The 16,372-nt window shown below is 36.8% G+C and overlaps 3 protein-coding genes across 5 annotated transcripts; 2 read left to right on the forward strand and 1 right to left on the reverse strand.

Annotated features, from left to right (window-relative positions):
- The first annotated feature begins 242 nt into the window (after nt 1-242).
- LOC140758163 (psbP domain-containing protein 4, chloroplastic) lies at nt 243-3,649 on the forward strand. Of its 2 annotated transcripts, none has more exons than XM_073094243.1 (5): nt 243-666; nt 1,380-1,487; nt 1,620-1,728; nt 3,043-3,273; nt 3,401-3,649. In XM_073094243.1, the coding sequence occupies exons 1-5, from the start codon at nt 658-660 to the stop codon at nt 3,463-3,465; spliced, it is 522 nt and encodes a 173-aa protein (XP_072950344.1). In that variant the 5' UTR covers nt 243-657; the 3' UTR covers nt 3,466-3,649. The 2 variants fall into 2 exon arrangements, with proteins under 2 accessions (XP_072950344.1, XP_072950343.1); XM_073094242.1 differs by having other exon boundaries at nt 1,384-1,487.
- A 462-nt stretch (nt 3,650-4,111) lies between these two features.
- Nucleotides 4,112-10,757, forward strand: LOC140758161 (lysine--tRNA ligase-like). The gene is made up of 17 exons (XM_073094238.1): nt 4,112-4,290; nt 4,386-4,461; nt 4,760-4,828; nt 4,932-5,094; nt 5,184-5,277; nt 5,815-5,900; nt 6,020-6,138; nt 6,245-6,325; nt 6,578-6,703; nt 6,788-7,070; nt 7,298-7,394; nt 7,476-7,632; nt 7,997-8,140; nt 8,225-8,293; nt 8,535-8,678; nt 8,788-8,839; nt 10,504-10,757. The coding sequence occupies exons 1-17, from the start codon at nt 4,214-4,216 to the stop codon at nt 10,509-10,511; spliced, it is 1,845 nt and encodes a 614-aa protein (XP_072950339.1). The 5' UTR covers nt 4,112-4,213; the 3' UTR covers nt 10,512-10,757.
- On the reverse strand, nt 10,655-15,869 carry LOC140758162 (O-fucosyltransferase 38-like). 2 transcript variants are annotated; one of them, XM_073094240.1, is made up of 13 exons: nt 15,618-15,733; nt 15,296-15,379; nt 15,123-15,198; nt 14,859-14,926; nt 14,441-14,529; nt 14,171-14,348; nt 13,571-13,699; nt 13,307-13,440; nt 13,012-13,225; nt 12,735-12,919; nt 12,329-12,424; nt 12,064-12,202; nt 10,655-11,515 (listed from the first exon to the last, which is right to left on the reverse strand). In XM_073094240.1, the coding sequence occupies exons 4-12, from the start codon at nt 14,913-14,915 to the stop codon at nt 12,076-12,078; spliced, it is 1,209 nt and encodes a 402-aa protein (XP_072950341.1). In that variant the 5' UTR covers nt 14,916-14,926; nt 15,123-15,198; nt 15,296-15,379; nt 15,618-15,733; the 3' UTR covers nt 10,655-11,515; nt 12,064-12,075. The 2 variants fall into 2 exon arrangements, with proteins under 2 accessions (XP_072950341.1, XP_072950340.1); XM_073094239.1 differs by lacking the exon at nt 15,296-15,379 and having other exon boundaries at nt 15,618-15,869.
- Between the last annotated feature and the right edge of the window lie 503 nt (nt 15,870-16,372).

Consider the following 16,372-nt stretch of genomic DNA (forward strand, 5'->3'; position numbering starts at 1 on the left):
TTACTCGTAATAAAGCTAAAATGTTAGTGGCAATATGTAAAATCTCTTTAGTTTAAAGGTAGATTACATTTCACACCCTACCTTTTCATTAATTTAAAATTCGCATCCTATCTTTTCATTATTTACATATGGAGGGCTAAAATCATGAAAATACGGGGTTCGGAAAGAAGTTTTTACCTTAAATTATTCAGGTTGCATCGTAACCGCAATATATCCCGCGGATAATATATACAGAATCCTTCCTCTTCTCCAAAATCCACCGAATCCAGCGTTAGTGGTCCGAAATAACCCAGAGACAGAGAGTGAGGAGAAGAAGAGCAAAGAGATTAAGCTTTGAAATCTCCTTTCTTGGAAGAAGGAAACCGGCAAGAGGGAAGAGAGAGATGAGTACCACCACCCTCTTTCCCAGCTGCTGCTGCTGCTCTTCGTTGAGAAACCAAGATCAGAACCATGCCCATGTGAGAAGATTGGCGCCTAGAAGAGGTAAAAGAAGAAGTGGGTCTTGTGCAGCAGCAATGGATGAGGAGAAAGGCAACGGAGTAATCTTGGGGAGGAGGTGTGCGTTGGTTTCTGGGATTGTTTTGGGGTTTCCTAGAGATGGATGGGCAGTGACGCAGGGTCTCTTGGCTGGGAGGATTCCTGGGTTATCTGATCCCGATGAAAAAGGTTGGTCTTTTATGGTCTTTGCCGCTTATTTCATTTATTTGGGAATTGTCTGCTAGTAATCCAAGCCCTAGAATGATGCTATCATGTTTTTAATGGGTTAGTTTGAGAGCTACAAGAGAATCTTGCAATGGGTTTGTTGTATTAACTTTTGTGGGGATCTCGCTTTAATATCCTACACTTTGATCTGAACATAAAGAAGAAGATGTTCTTTTTCTTCCAAGGATTGTGCGTGTGTTATTGTATATATGGGATGGTTTGAAGTTTCACCGAGAGACGGAACACTAATGGCTGAAACTATCAAGATTTCTTGTTTGACACTTATTTTGGACCACAATAGGCTAAAATTGTTCTATTCACTATTTAGGCCTGAAACATTTATTTCTTCCTCTGGGTCAAAACTGAAACTTCAAACCATCATGGAACTAGTGCTACTTCATTGGAATTATATATCGGCATATTCATCTTTTATAAGTATTGCACATTCCATGGGCCAATACCAACCTTTGGCAGCTATGAGAATTGTATTGTTCAAACTTGATTTCGAATAAATAAATAAATTCAGCAGGGGATTGTAGCGTTGCATGTATGCCTTGCCAGTACTGCATCATACTTCTCATCACATGGATTCATTTGCTTCAATATGTTATATTTTGATGAGTTTCCTTTAGATAAATATATTACATTATTACCCATCATAAGGAAATAATTGCCAGACAGGTTGGAGGACATACCGTAGACCAGATGACAAGTCTGGTGGACATGGAGTTGGATGGAGTCCTATAATTCCATACACCTTCAAAGTACCAGACGGCTGGGAAGAGGTAAATCTTTGTCATTTAGGAGTCAACTGTGTAAAATAAGTTCAAGTAAAAATCATATAGGTAATTATTAGATTTTTCTGCAAATTGCTGAAGATGCTGAAAGTTGATGGATTTTCACTTCTTCTGATTCAGGTTCCAGTATCAATTGCAGATCTTGGTGGCACAGAGATTGATTTGAGATTTGGTAACTCTCAAGAAGGTCGCTTATTTGTTATTGTGGCCCCTGTTCTCAGATTTTCAGGTAACAAACAATTATACCACCCCCTCTTTGTTACCTTTTTTTTAATTATAATAAAGTGTTCATACCACCCTGACATTGTGTAATTTCATTACTCACTACCATGGCACTTTCTATGATTTGTTCATGTTATGTATGTATAATATATACCTGTTATATTCAGACAGGCAATGAGTTCATTACCCTATCCTGGTTATTTTTCTGCATATGCAGACAAAAGCTTTCCTTGATGTTAGACACCTCTCACCCTTTACTAACTGTCTAATTACCTTGCTGAACTTTAGAATAATATACATGATCTAAAATGAACTAAATATTGGGCTTATGAAAAGTTTTGACAAAAGACAACTTCCCAGTTTTTGGGAAGAGTGTGCAGTTCAAGTCTTCAAGACATGCTATATAGTTAAACCCAGTGATTTAAAATCTACATTCTCCATTTGGGTGCTTGTAACTTTAGAGATTGATAAATGTCATAATGCTAGGAATAGATGATGATTATCCTACATATACCTTTTGTAATTTTGTGTTTCTTCTTGAAACCAGTGCAATGTCTTGAAGCGAGAATTACAAGTGAACTGTTCTGCCCAATTGCTAAATCCATTGATAGTCATGATATAACTAGTCTATGATCCTGCCATGTCTAATAAACATGATTGTATCTCCATATCTAAAGTTCATATCTGTGCAAGAGAAGTTAGACATGAATATGCCTATTATCTGATCCAAATACATTCCATCGACACCCATGTAGCTAATAGTTTATTAATCTTATCAGCTGTCTTGCCTGACAATTATTACTGGAGAACATATGTTGTTCTGTACAAACAACATTAAAAGCATGTAAATAGAGAAAAGAATATTGCATAATTCTCTGAAATGTTGGATCTGCTACTAATTTAACCGATATGAATGTGTTGTCATTTAAATCTTGTGATCTTGAGCAATACTTGCTAGAACTAGAATTACTATAGTTGCATAACCACCTCGAATAACTAGGTCTATGATTTGTAGACCACTTGTAGATAATAAGAACAATATTCAGAATTAAGATACTTGGAAGAATTGAACGACTGTTTTCTTGGGCCTTGGAAAGCATACCATTCATGATTTGAGCACCTTGGAATAAAGAAATTTTGCTATTTGCGCTTTATTGACATTCATGATTTGCCTCTTCTCCTTTCCTCAAAAGGAGCTCTGCAAATAGCAATCTTCTATTATGCATGGTTTGAGAAAATGCCAGCAACAAGAAATTATTGTGTAAGCTTGTAAAATACAATTTTCTTAAAACTCATACCGATTACATATTCCATTGCTTAGATATTATTGGAGACAATGCCAAAATTGAACAAATTGGAACACCGGAGAAAGTGATCAATGCTTTTGGCCCAGAAGTCATTGGAGAAAATGTGGAAGGGAGAGTTTTAGCTACAGAGGTAGCAGAACATGAAGGAAGAACATATTACCAATTTGAGTTGGAACCACCGCATGCACTAATTACTGCTACTGCTGCTGGAAACAGACTCTACTTGTTCAATGTAACTGCTAATGGTAACTAATATAATCATCTCTCTCTCTCTCTCTCTCTCTCTCTCTCTCTCTCTCTCTCTCTCTCTCTCTCATGACTGGTATGTTCAATGTATGCTTTGAACCTTGTAACTTCTTACATCTTTCGCAGGTCTTCAGTGGAAGAGACACTATAAGGATTTGAAACAAATCGCAAACTCCTTCCGCGTCGTTTAAAATATCGTATGGACCAGAGTTCCTTCTGTTTGTGGAGTTTAAGATTGTAAATGAAATCACAGAAATTGCGCATTCTTCCATTACTGTTCGATATTATATTCTATAGAAAATTTGTAGTGATAACCTCATTTGACATACAAGATGAGCTGATGAGGTGAGCAATAAAGATGAAGTGATTGCAAGAGATCTTTTCTGGAAGGAATTTTAGGAACTATATTCATAATGCATTTTTTAGAACCTCTGTACCTCAGAACCTTTTGATTTCGCATGTATGGCAAATTGGCAATGCATACTTTTAAATTTGTCAATCAGGAAGGAATATGATTTCATAAATTCTCAGGAACAATTCTAGAATTTGGCATACTTTGAATGATTCATACGTAGAAAAATTACTGGCATATATGATTAAGGCTATAATTTATTTAACTGTAAGCCAAAAATTACTAAAAAAACCCTTGAGAAAAGTATTCTTGAACAAAATAAGGTGTTTATCGCAAAATCCCTAAAATACAGGGTGTCATTACTAAAACGGTTAAGTAATTTTATGAGGTCAAATTCTTTGGTTTACTTAATTAATTATAACATTGGCGGTCCATCAACTCCACTAAGCCCAGCCCATATTTGCCTTAATTTATATGCGAGTCCCAACGCGACCCAGTAAAACCCGCAACAAAACTAAAACCCTCGTCTCCTTGCTTTCCCTACTCTCCCTCCCTCTCCATTTCTTGGTCTCCACTCCACAGCCGCCATGGAAGACGGCGTCCAAGAGACCGCGGAGAAGCTCTCCGATCTCTCCACCGCTAACCCCGAGGCCACGAGCAAGAAGTATGCATTCCCGATTCTCTTGGATCTCCATTTCTTTTAATTAGACGCCGAATGTTCGATTAAATGTCTCTAAATTGGTTTCTTCTTGATGATAGCGCTCTTAAGAGGGAACTCAAGAAGAAGCAGAAGGAAGAGGAGAAGCGTCTCAAAGAAGAAGAGAAGAAGAATAAGGTAGGGTATTGTTGCTCAAAAGAATGAATCCTGATACGCGGCTGATGGTTTTATTTTTCCATCTGGGGTACTCGAAATGGTGACATATTTTGGTACGATATTAGTGCCGCATACCAAAGGGATTAAGGGTTTATTATTTTCCTTTTCTCGTTTTTTCCTAGTTACCTTAGGCTTTTGGAGGTAGATTCCTTTGAACTGATCATTCTTTTCCTTTTATTCTCTATTTTTCTGCTGTGATTTCTTGAGTTAGGATCGTGGTCCTAACAATATTTTGATGTTTTGTCATATTGAATTGAAGGCTGCTGCAATGGCTGACTCGAAAACCCAGAAGCCTTCTGCGGCGGATGAAGATGATATGGACCCTACGGTTTGTTTTATCTCTATCTTTTTATCTTTTTGGTGATTAGTACAGTGAAGAATTACTAGTACTATTATTGTTATTTATTTATTTATTTTGGCTATTGTTGCAGCAATACTATGAGAATAGGCTGAAGGTGCTCGATTCCCTCAAGGCTGGTGGAGTGAACCCATATCCTCATAAGTTTGAGGTTGGCATCTCAATTGTCGACTACATTGAGAAGTATAGAAGCTTGAAAGACGGGGAGCACCTATCTGGTGTTGAAAGATTGGCTGGTATGATTCGGCCAAGGAACCTGGTGTTGTTAACTTAATAGTAATTCTTTTTCCCTTTTCTGTTGCTAAATTTAGTTTTTCATGTTAAGGGAGGATCATGAACAAGAGAACCTCATCCTCAAAGCTTTTCTTTTATGACCTATATGGAGGTGGTGCTAAAGTTCAAGTCATGGCTGATGCCAGGTATTAATTTGATGCGATCAGATAAATTCAATCAGTACTTTGCAGATGTTTGAGCAAGATGTTATTTCACTGAGTTAGATTCATTCTTGATCTTTAATTTAGTATTATGTGAAGTTTGAATTTTCAGTGTTAACTGTTCTTGATCTAAAAATATATATCTATATGTTAAACTTTGCGCTGTTTGAAGTTTTACCCGAGATGGAACAGTAATTGTCAAAACTTAATAAAAACTAAAGGTGAAACTCATTGCTTAAGGCAGAAACTATCAAAATTTTTTGTTTTGACATTTATTTGGACCATAGTAGGCCATACCATTCTATTTCAGCATAAAACATTCATTTTTTTTAAGGGTCAAAATCAAAACCAAAACTTAAAACTTCAAAACACCCAGATGCTCTTTTTCTGGACATTGGTTGTACATAATATTGTTTAAGTACTTCAGCTTTCATGCTGGACGGTGAAAAAACTTTGCCTGATGGGTAAATTTTTATTCCTAAGATCAGTAGAAAAACTAACTATTTTTATTTTGCTTTACAGGGACTCAGATATGGATGAAGTTGAATTCTCTAGACATCATTCCAGTGTGAAGCGTGGTGACATTGTTGGTATATGTGGATATCCAGGTATGTCCTCTCACTCATTTATTGAAACTCTTTAATACCGTCATTTTCTTCAGCAAGCAGAAATACTGGCTGGTGATTACAGGATTCATTAGTTCGTTTGTCTTTTTCTTATCTAACAGGTAAAAGTAAGAGAGGAGAACTTAGCATTTTCCCAAAGAGTTTTGCTGTCCTCTCCCCATGTCTTCACATGATGCCCAGGCAGAAAGCTGGCCCTTCTGCTGATAATGCTGCTGTAAAGGTTAAAACAAAAACTAAACCTTTTAGCAGTCTTCTGTTGAACTTCCAGAACAAAGTTCCTTGTAGGAATTCCTTAACTTTAATGACCTTTGTCCAAATTTACACAGAAAAGTGAAGGGATGACTACCTTTGAGGCATGGGGTCCAGGAATGACAAGGAATCCTGAAACATATGTCCTAAAAGATCAGGTTTTACTTCTGCCTTACTTTGGTCGGAAAACTCTCTAGATGTATTATGTCCTTTACTTCATAAGCAATTTTTAAAGACATGAATGCATTTCATTTTGTACTCCAAATTTATCATCTTGTATATGATATGTCATGCTTGATCTGTGTATTTTACCTCATATTTTTAAGATAAAGAGGACTCCTTTTACATGTAATTTCAAACTTTAGTGTTGATATACCATTTCTTGATACACTTACTTCATGTAATGTCAGGAAACTCGGTATCGTCAACGATATCTGGATCTCATGTTGAACAATGAAGTAAGACATATATTTAGGACCCGAGCCAAGGTTATCTCATATGTGAGAAGTTTCCTTGACAAGCTTAGTTTTTTGGAGGTATGAATCTGTTCCAAGATTACTTCATCAAAATATTATCGGAGAAATGCTCTTGTTGTTTGACTAGGCACACTTTGTGATCAGGTTGAAACACCAATGATGAATATGATAGCTGGTGGAGCAGCTGCAAGACCATTTGTTACTCATCACAATGACCTGAACATGAAGTTGTTCATGCGTATTGCCCCTGAGCTCTATCTGAAGGAATTGGTTGTGGGTGGTTTAGACCGTGTTTATGAGATAGGAAAGCAATTCAGGAATGAAGGAATTGATTTAACACACAATCCTGAATTTACAACGTGTGAGTTTTATATGGCTTATGCTGATTACAGTGATTTGATGGTACTTACTGAACAAATGTTATCAGGTGAGCATGGCCATTTTTTTCGAAATGATTTTGTTATTATCAATCAAAATAATACATCTATAAAACTTTGCTGAAAATTTTGCACATATATTTTTCACTTATGTGATCTATGTTGAATAGCCAAGTGTTCATTCTTGAAAGGAAAAATGGTAAAACAGGGTTTAGGAAGTCATCTTATATAGTTAGTGCAGTTTGAGTTGCATCTCATTTGACCAAAAATTCTCCAGGAATGGTGAAGGAGCTGACAGGTGGGTATAAGATTAAGTACCATGCGAACGGGGTGGAGAAGGATCCAATAGAGATTGATTTTACTCCCCCTTTTAGGTAAGAAATATTTCAAATATTGTTTTAATTTTCATATGTCCATTAGTTTCACTCAAAATGTTGTTTCTTACATTACTACAGAAGGATAGACATGATTGAAGGGTTGGAATCCATGGCCAATCTCAACATACCAAAAGATCTTTCAAGTGATGCAGCAAACAAGTACTTGATAGAGGCATGTGCAAAGTTTGATGTCAAGTGTCCACCTCCCCAGACAACATCGAGGTTGTTGGATAAGGTAATGCATCTAACCCTGGTAATGTATCTTACTGGATTCAGGTGATATGTTCTAGTACTGTAACAAAACTAGCCCCCCAAAATACAAGAAGCGCAGTATAAGATTAGCTACCCTGATCAAAGGCTGTTAATCCAATCTAAACTGAGCAAGACCTTTACACATGTCTCTTGGGTCCATAGGAATATACATGCGTTAAATATGATGGTAAAATGCAATTTTGTCCTTCTGCAATTTTATTTCGAAAATTTATTTGAATTTAATAAATTAGTAGGTTGCTGCTCATAATCATGTAATAGTGAAAAGTTTTCCAGTAGTTTTTATTATATTGGCAGCAAGTTTAATGGTCTTCAACAATGAATTACAGCTAGTTGGGCATTTCCTGGAAGAGACATGTGTAAATCCCACTTTTATCATCAACCATCCAGAGATTATGAGCCCATTGGCTAAATGGCATAGATCAAGACCAGGATTGACCGAGCGGTTTGAATTGTTTATTAACAAGCATGAGGTATGTATTTGTGTTCAATTGATGCCAGAATCATTTGTTTCCCATTTTCCTGTTCATGGCTGATTATTTATATGTGCCTTTCAGTTATGTAACGCATACACAGAATTAAATGATCCAGTTGTACAAAGGGCACGTTTTGAAGAACAACTGAAGGTACTCTATAGATGAAAATATAAATGTATGTCTATATATATACTTTTGCATGTATGAAAGCATGCATAATAGAAAAGAGATTTGTTAATGCACACACACTTGCATACATGCTTGCGTGTGCACAAATAGATTGTAAAATTTCTAGTGCAGTTGCTTTTCTTTCATTAATCTGATCATTTTTTGTCACTAATCGTATTTTTTTAATAATTACTTTTCTTTCCTCATAAAATTGGGGTCTCAGGATCGACAATCCGGTGATGATGAAGCTATGGCTTTAGATGAAACATTTTGCACTGCTCTTGAATATGGTTTGCCACCAACTGGTGGTTGGGGTTTAGGAATTGATCGGCTTACGATGCTGTTAACAGATTCACAGAACATAAAGGTTGGCCTCTCTGACTTGTGTAACTATACCACTATTTTCCGAGTATATATGAATATGCATACTTAGTAAGTTGTATAACAATTCTTTATCCTGAAATTTATGAATACAGGAAGTTCTTCTCTTCCCTGCCATGAAGCCCCAAGATGAACCTTCAGTGAAAGGTATCAGACTGATCTTTTTGATATGGCTTAATATCTACTTATCACATGGAGGAAAGAGCTTAAATAAGTGAATCTTGCTTGTCTCTACTTCTCTCATTATTTTCAAACTCTATTTTAGTGTGCACATCGTGGAAGGTAAAACAGCCAGCTGTGTGCTGGTATTGGTGGCTTTAGACATGCTAGGTTGTGGCACAGCATTTCTATCAAAACAAACAGCGCTGTCTTTTGATTTTATTCTAGAATGCTATTACAGAAAAGATTTATTGGTCTGAAATACACCTTCTGTATTAGCATGCAACTAGAAGTAATAAATAGCTCGTGGCACTCCCTCAAGTGAGACCGAGTGAATATAGTCAAAAGTTTGGCAAGCCGAACAAAATGAAGGATGGGGAAAAATTCCATAGGAAGTGAGAGTTGCAGGATGTTTTGTTTTGGTTTATACTAGAGGAACCAGGATCAAGCATGAAATTGTTCAAATTATAGATTCATTAGAGAGGAAGGTGAGTCAGGTTGCGTTCAATGAGAGGGTTGCAAATGCATGAGGTGGGTCTCTCTCCTAGGATCGAGTTAAGGATATATAGATATGTGTGCTTGTAAGTTGTAACTAAGCTATATAAAAACACATACAGGAAACACAAGACCCAGAAGTAGCTCTCTAAACTTTCTAGGGCCCATTTGTTAGCTATAATTTAGGCTGGCCATTATATGTTTAGATTCTATGTCAAAGAAGATATGGCTTTTATTCTCATGAGTGGGCCTTGGAGTATTAATGGACTGCTACTCCATTTAATAAAGTGGCAAGATGATTTTGTGTCATACCTTTCAACTTTTAAAGTTAGCCCTGTATAACCCTGCAAGGAACTCCCCCAGCTGGATATACAAGGGGCACTTGTGGGCAGAAAATGAGCTTTTTTAGATATACTTACAATTTAGTGGATATTTATATTTAATTTTTTTATTAACGTACTTCAAACTAGAAGGGCATTTTGGTCCATTTATATTACATATTCTCATTTTTCTTAACCTAGTTTAACTTACTAGACCATGGCTAATAAATGAGATTAGCTAACGGGCTATAGATTTTTAGGGCAATGGGACTTTTGCTACTGTTAGCCAGCCAAGTATCATTTTGATCATCTTTGGAATGAAACATGAGCTTTTAAGGCCTTATGGCTTTGTTGAGTTGTAGGTTGACATCTACCCCTATCTTTTGATCTGTTCTTCTTTTAAGTCTGGCCTAATGGTTTTTTGAGTGATCTCCATGATATATTTCCTTTGCCAGTGTGGTGATAAATATAGGACTTGCATGTTTAGGGTGGCGTTAAGCTTTTGAGGTCCAGGTTCTTGTTGTTTTAACCAGCAGGGGAAGGACCACATGGTTGTCAGTTGAATGTGCTCCTTCGCTTTGTTTTACTTGTTTGTGCTGAACTTTTTGCTGTGGTGCCCCCAGTATAACTAGAAGGGATACAAGCTCACAGCCTCAATGAGCTCAAATGAGTTCAGGAATCAGGAAGCCCTTTTTTCAGTTTTTGCATTTGACTTCTTGCTTGCTACCTTAGAACCATGTAGCTTCAATATAATTACCTTATGAGCTCTTGTACGTTCCGTGCCAGCCTCTGTTAGAGTGATGATTCGGATAATTAACTTGTAATTCTTCTTTGCAGTTCAGTAAGGCCTTAGATGACCTGGTCCTGGGCACTGAAGATTGTATCAAACAAACAAACATACGTTGCCTCGAAGGAAGGAAACAGTCCCTTGCGTGCAGGGTCACCATTCATTGTTCATGATTTCAATTATTTATGACTCCAACTGATGTTTTTATCTCTTCACCTTTTTTTTGTTTTTTTTTTGTTCTTTTTTTTTTTTTTTTGCCATAGTTGTGTTGTGTACCAAAGTTACCAAGTCATCTGTCAGCAAGCATTCGTACGATATTATTATATTATTAACATGTTTATTCTCCTGTCAATTTTATGAGTGGCATGATCCTTATCTTGTTTTCGAAAGTTCTATTCACGGTTGTTTAAACTCGTAAATTGTAATATTGGATGAACAGAGGGAACTAAATAATTGTATTATGATTTGGGATTAATGTTTGGGCTCTTCTTTACCTACTCGAAGTTAATGGAGCATTCGCTTTTCTACAGGTTTATAGCAATATCAAGGGCCAATTCATATTATCATCCGTTATAGTCAGTCATTTGTGCTGCTCTCTTGGTAGAAACACTCTATACAGACACGTATATGCATACGCAGAGAAGGTGTATGGAGCTGCAAATACCAACGAATACGAGTGTTAAGATTGCCAGCAACATCAGATAGCATCATTAAGAGCTTCTCAAAGTTGTTTACATGCCACCAACATTCATGAAATTAAATCGATATACAAACGGTTGAGCAGATTCATGCTCAATTTGACAAGAATAACTGGATCAACTCAAAACTAGTGTCATGCTTTCCAGAACTTGGTCTAGCTTTGCTCCCGCTTAAGCAACTCAAAACTACAAGCATATGCCAGTGGGGAAGCATATTACATTGTGATCAGCTTACGCTACACAAAATGAGTGAGACTTGCAATTCATTATCAGAGAAAGAACGCAAGAGAAGGCAAGGAATGTCCCAAAGTGCTATTTTCGGGATGCTGTGTCACATTTCTTTGCACCAGCTTATCAAGAGTATCTGAACGAAATATAGACGGGTAAGAAGACGTAGAAAGGGGCAAAATGAAGAGAGAAAATATTATCCAACCAGCAACGCAATAACTGTGATCACTAACAGGGTTCAATATCTATTTCTGTTTCAGGGGTCACTTGGCAAGGGAGTCTTCTGAATAGTGAAGCAACGTGTAACATTAAGAAACAAAACGAGTAACCTAACAAGAGTGTCAATTATGGTCTTGCACATGGGGGAGAGATTTGTGAGATCCAGGATCATGCCGGTAGGACACCTGAATTCCCTATATGATTAGTTGGACAGTTATGGTCTTGCAGATGCTTTTGCTTTTATTACATTCTCAATCATCATACTTCAATATGTTAGAATGTCTAATAGCTGCATGCCATAATATACGTGTTACTAGCCAAAACAACATATAATAAGAAAGATAGTAGCAACATGTGTTAATTTACTTTAACTAGCAAATTTATGCAGATTATGGTTTAAGGCTCAACCAAACAAAAAGTAACTGAAAATATAGTCTATACTATTATAGGGTACGGTCAGTATACCTATAAGTCATGTCAATGCTTTCCAGTCAGACAAATGCATTCAGGAAGTGGGTTCTCATAAAAGCATTCTTCAGTCCTAAGGCGAGCCCGGCCTTTACTTCCTGGTAGAGAGCTGTATCTTTTCCTTGGAGCCCCCTGTCTGTAAATTACGAGAGATTTTTTTTTAGTCTGATATTATATGCTGATGGATTTACAGAACTCTTTCATGAACTTTATTGCGATTAGTTTAGAAATGACTGTTTGGCAAGGTTACAAAGACAACTACCTGAATTTATGCATTTGAGTAACAAGTGATGACACTTGTGGACCTTCTGCCAGCTCCCCTCTTTCTATCAAATCAAAAATCTCTACCAATCCTTTTCTGCATTAGATCAGTCCAAAGGTAAACCATTTGCTGAATTTGGAAAAAATGGAATTCAACATGAAGCTCAGAAAAAATTTCAATTAACAAAATGCGAATTGCTTTACTCTAGAGACACAAAAGATCCATCATCCAATCAATACAACAACAATATTAAGAAACAATGGCAAGAACTGACAAGCTTAACATGCGAGAGGAACATAGTCTTTTCAGAAAACATTCTCATCCATCTATGTATTTCTTACATTTGGAGACATCTACTAAGAAAAAGTAGAAGCAGTTCTTTATCTAAAATATTTCCTAAAAGTACCTGTCTGGGGTGATAGTCTTGCGGTGCCCTAAAAATCTGCGATGCCCCTCAACAGCTTTTGCCATGTTTCCTGTGTATGATGGTATGAAAACATCACTTTCAACTGATATAATGTAATCTAGAGCTGCAGTCTGGGATGCATGACTTGCAAACTTCCCAAGCTCTTCCTTTGTCGCTAATGTCTCCTGTATACAGATAGGTATCCTGTTAGTGACCGAAAATTGTTTCTTGCTTAAAAAAATGTATAACACAATAGCTAAAGATTAATTGACAGAACCTTTGTAACCAAGTTTGGGAAACGAGATCTCAAGTTTGATATGTAAGTATCCCCACCATAAATTTCACCAGATGCAATGTAGATCCACGTGGATGGAGGATAACCAAGAGCTTGCAGAAATATCCCTACCTCCTTGGGAGTCAGAGGACAATAACCGCTGATTCTCTGTTCTGTTGAGTTAATATCCTTCAATTTCCAGTGGTTCGTACTCTCTCTATAAACAAACCAAAGAAAAATCATCACTTATTTACTTCAATTACAAAAATAGTCTAGACTCTGCAGTGACAGCTCACACCTCATACGTCTCAATTCTTCAGCTTCTAGGTCACTGAGACCATAAGTACAGCCCGTAAAAGATAGCATATCCTTTTCATAACGCAGATGAAGAGCAATGTACCGCCCATGTGACGTTAGCCGCTCCACTAGCTTCTGTGGTGTCAGGCGTTATGTAGACTCAGAACCTATTTTACAAAGTACCCCAGGATATCTCTCAAATGCGATAAAACGAGAGAATTTTCTTAACAAAACTATACGGCATAGGATAGTATGCAAATCTGACCTTTCCCAAGTTCTCAATTGGAGGTGCAAATTGAAGCGCATGATACAGAGCCCGGCATCGCAATCTTTGAATATCAATAGGAAGGTCATTGTTAGCCAGTCTTGAATCAGATTTTGGAACATAAATTACCTGAAAGAAGCAATAGCCTTTTCAAATTTATGTACTTCAACACAAAGCTAGAAGTCAAACATACACAAGAAATGGAACAGACCAGTCTGTCAATAGATTTCCTTAGAGACTAGTAAAATGCAGTAAATTTCTTCGGCAGGAGGCTAGGACCCTAGTATCTTTTGATCCCCATGCTTTCAGAGTTTCTTCCTTTATTTAAAATATCAAATATTTAAAATGTATCCTCTCATCCTTACTGGTTTACCTTTTTGCAGCTAACGAATTGTGCGCTTCTTAATAAACTGATTATAGCTGGCAGAGGAAATTTGAAGCACAATGCATGGCATATATATAACTGAAAATAAGATGGCCCATTGCATGAAATAGACAAGCAGATAATCAATTACCAATCTTCATTAAAAAGTCTACATGGAGAATTTACATTGATATACCTCATACCTAATCAAAAGGAATATCAAATTATGCCTCTACCTTATAATCCTTCCATAATTGTGCCATCTCCTCATAATAACCTGCACCAGACCATGAAGTGAAGTGCTTACGGGCCCTCGGAGTTGATTCCAACTCCTTAGGTAACTCTTTCACAATACGTATATCTCCTTGCAGAGCTTTAATAAAATGAGGCTCATCAAAAATATCCGCAAACGTACTGCACAAATTGATTTGAATTGTCAAATGATAATAGATGTCAAATATAAACTATTCTACTATAACAGGTGCTACTATCTTATAGATCAAAACCTGGAGTCTTGCCAAAAAGATCGCTTATCCAACTGAGGAATAACTAGTGTTGCATTCATCAAACGAGCCACGGCAACCATATCACTTATCTGTTTCCATAAGGTCAAGTAAATCAATAATATTAGAACCAAATGATCAATCAAAAGAGTAATGAGAATGGCATAAACACAATAAGTTTCTTAACTCAATATTTAGAAACTAACTCAAATCCAAAAAGTAATCACCAATAAATTGATATGCTGAAATTGACTGAGGTAGTCTTATAAATATTCACTATTCTTAATGGTGATATAATGACGGAAATGATGTTGCACCTGTACACTCAAGGAATGGATTTCACCAATAAAAAGTAATGAAAAGAAAATTGCAACTTGTAAGGATGCTAACTGCATTTGAAATTATGGTTCTGTGAACTTACACCAGTGCGCATTTGATTGAGTCCTCCATTACTCCTAACAGTTAAGTAGCGCTCCATGCGTTGAGGAGCTGGTGATACAAGAGAACAAATTATGTACTATATAAGTATATATTTACCAAAAATAAGAGATTTGTATTAACTTGAGTAGAGAAACATGAAACATATCATTTTGCCACTGTTTTATGTCCATTCCACAAATACATAACAAACTTCTCACAGAAAAATATAGCAGAAAAGTACAACGACAAAAAAAGAGAAGAGGACCTGCATATTTAGAGGTGGGCTTCACACAACCATGATAACCATAGCCAAATGAATCCCACAGTTGCTCTTGTGACACCTGAAAACATATAAAAATGCAAAACCAGAGTTCAGTATATATTTTGCTAAAGAAAAGGATAACTTTTATCCTACTTATCAAAGGTCGCAGATAGTACAAGATCAGTAACTCATGGCCTAGTTCATTATTTGGCCAAGAAGATGCATTCTTTCATCCTTCTCAAACCAAATGCAGTCCACACCTATTTAGGATCGTCTATAGAGCATAACTCAAAGTTGAAAAGGATCCAGAAAATAAATGAGCAAATCTTAAACCTGCAGTGATCTCTAAAGTCAATAATTCTAAAATCAAATTAAGATTAACTACTTACACAAATGAAGAGTAACTAGATCATAACACAAGAACTACCAGTAAGACCACATCTGTGCTAACCCTAGTACTAGGAGAGGAGGGGCAGATCAGAGCAAGCGAACTAGTACCTGCAAATGCTCGTCGGTAGAGAAGGGGGGGCGATCGACTTCCGCGATCTGGCGGTGGGAGAAGAAGAGGAGCACGGCGGAGAAGCCGAGGAGAAGCAAAGCGTAGGTAGAGATCAACGACGGAGGAAGGCTTCGAAGGCGGAGAGGAAGAGACGACGACGGAGGAGGAGGAGGAGGAGATCTACTGGTAAGCATCGCTGCTCCCCCCGATCCCTCGAAATTTTCGGGTCTAGATGCGCTAAAAATTAAAAAGAAAGGTAACAAACAATCTTTGTCGATCCGTGCGGTCTGCTACTCCGCCTGCCTATTTAGTGTGTTAATGTGGTCGGTCGACCGGGCTGCGAGAGTGCCACGACGACCGAGGTGGGATTAAAGAATCACCGACGGATTGTGACCCGATAAATGCCCGGTTAGAAAGTGTTACGTTGATCGAGAGTTTTTTTTTCCCTTTTTTCTTTTCTTTTTTTATTATTACTATTTTAAGCCTGCAATATTTTTTTCCCATTTAAAGATTAAATACAAAACTAGGTAAATTAGACAACACCTTCCAAATAGAAATTAGAGATAAATAACTATCACTATTTTACCCATATATTTTTAAAAAAAATTTATTCATAATAAACTAAGAAAATTATTTATATATGAACTAAGAAAAAATAATTATATATATAAAGAAGAAAAATTGGATTGATGTGTATACAGTGAAAAGAAAGTTCAAAAGATGTATGCAGAAAGTTACGATAGTTCAGAGAGTC

The sequence above is a fragment of the Typha angustifolia genome, chromosome 3 (assembly GCF_048772165.1).
Source record: "Typha angustifolia cultivar Huaian chromosome 3, ASM4877216v1, whole genome shotgun sequence".
Lineage (NCBI taxonomy): Eukaryota > Viridiplantae > Streptophyta > Magnoliopsida > Poales > Typhaceae > Typha > Typha angustifolia.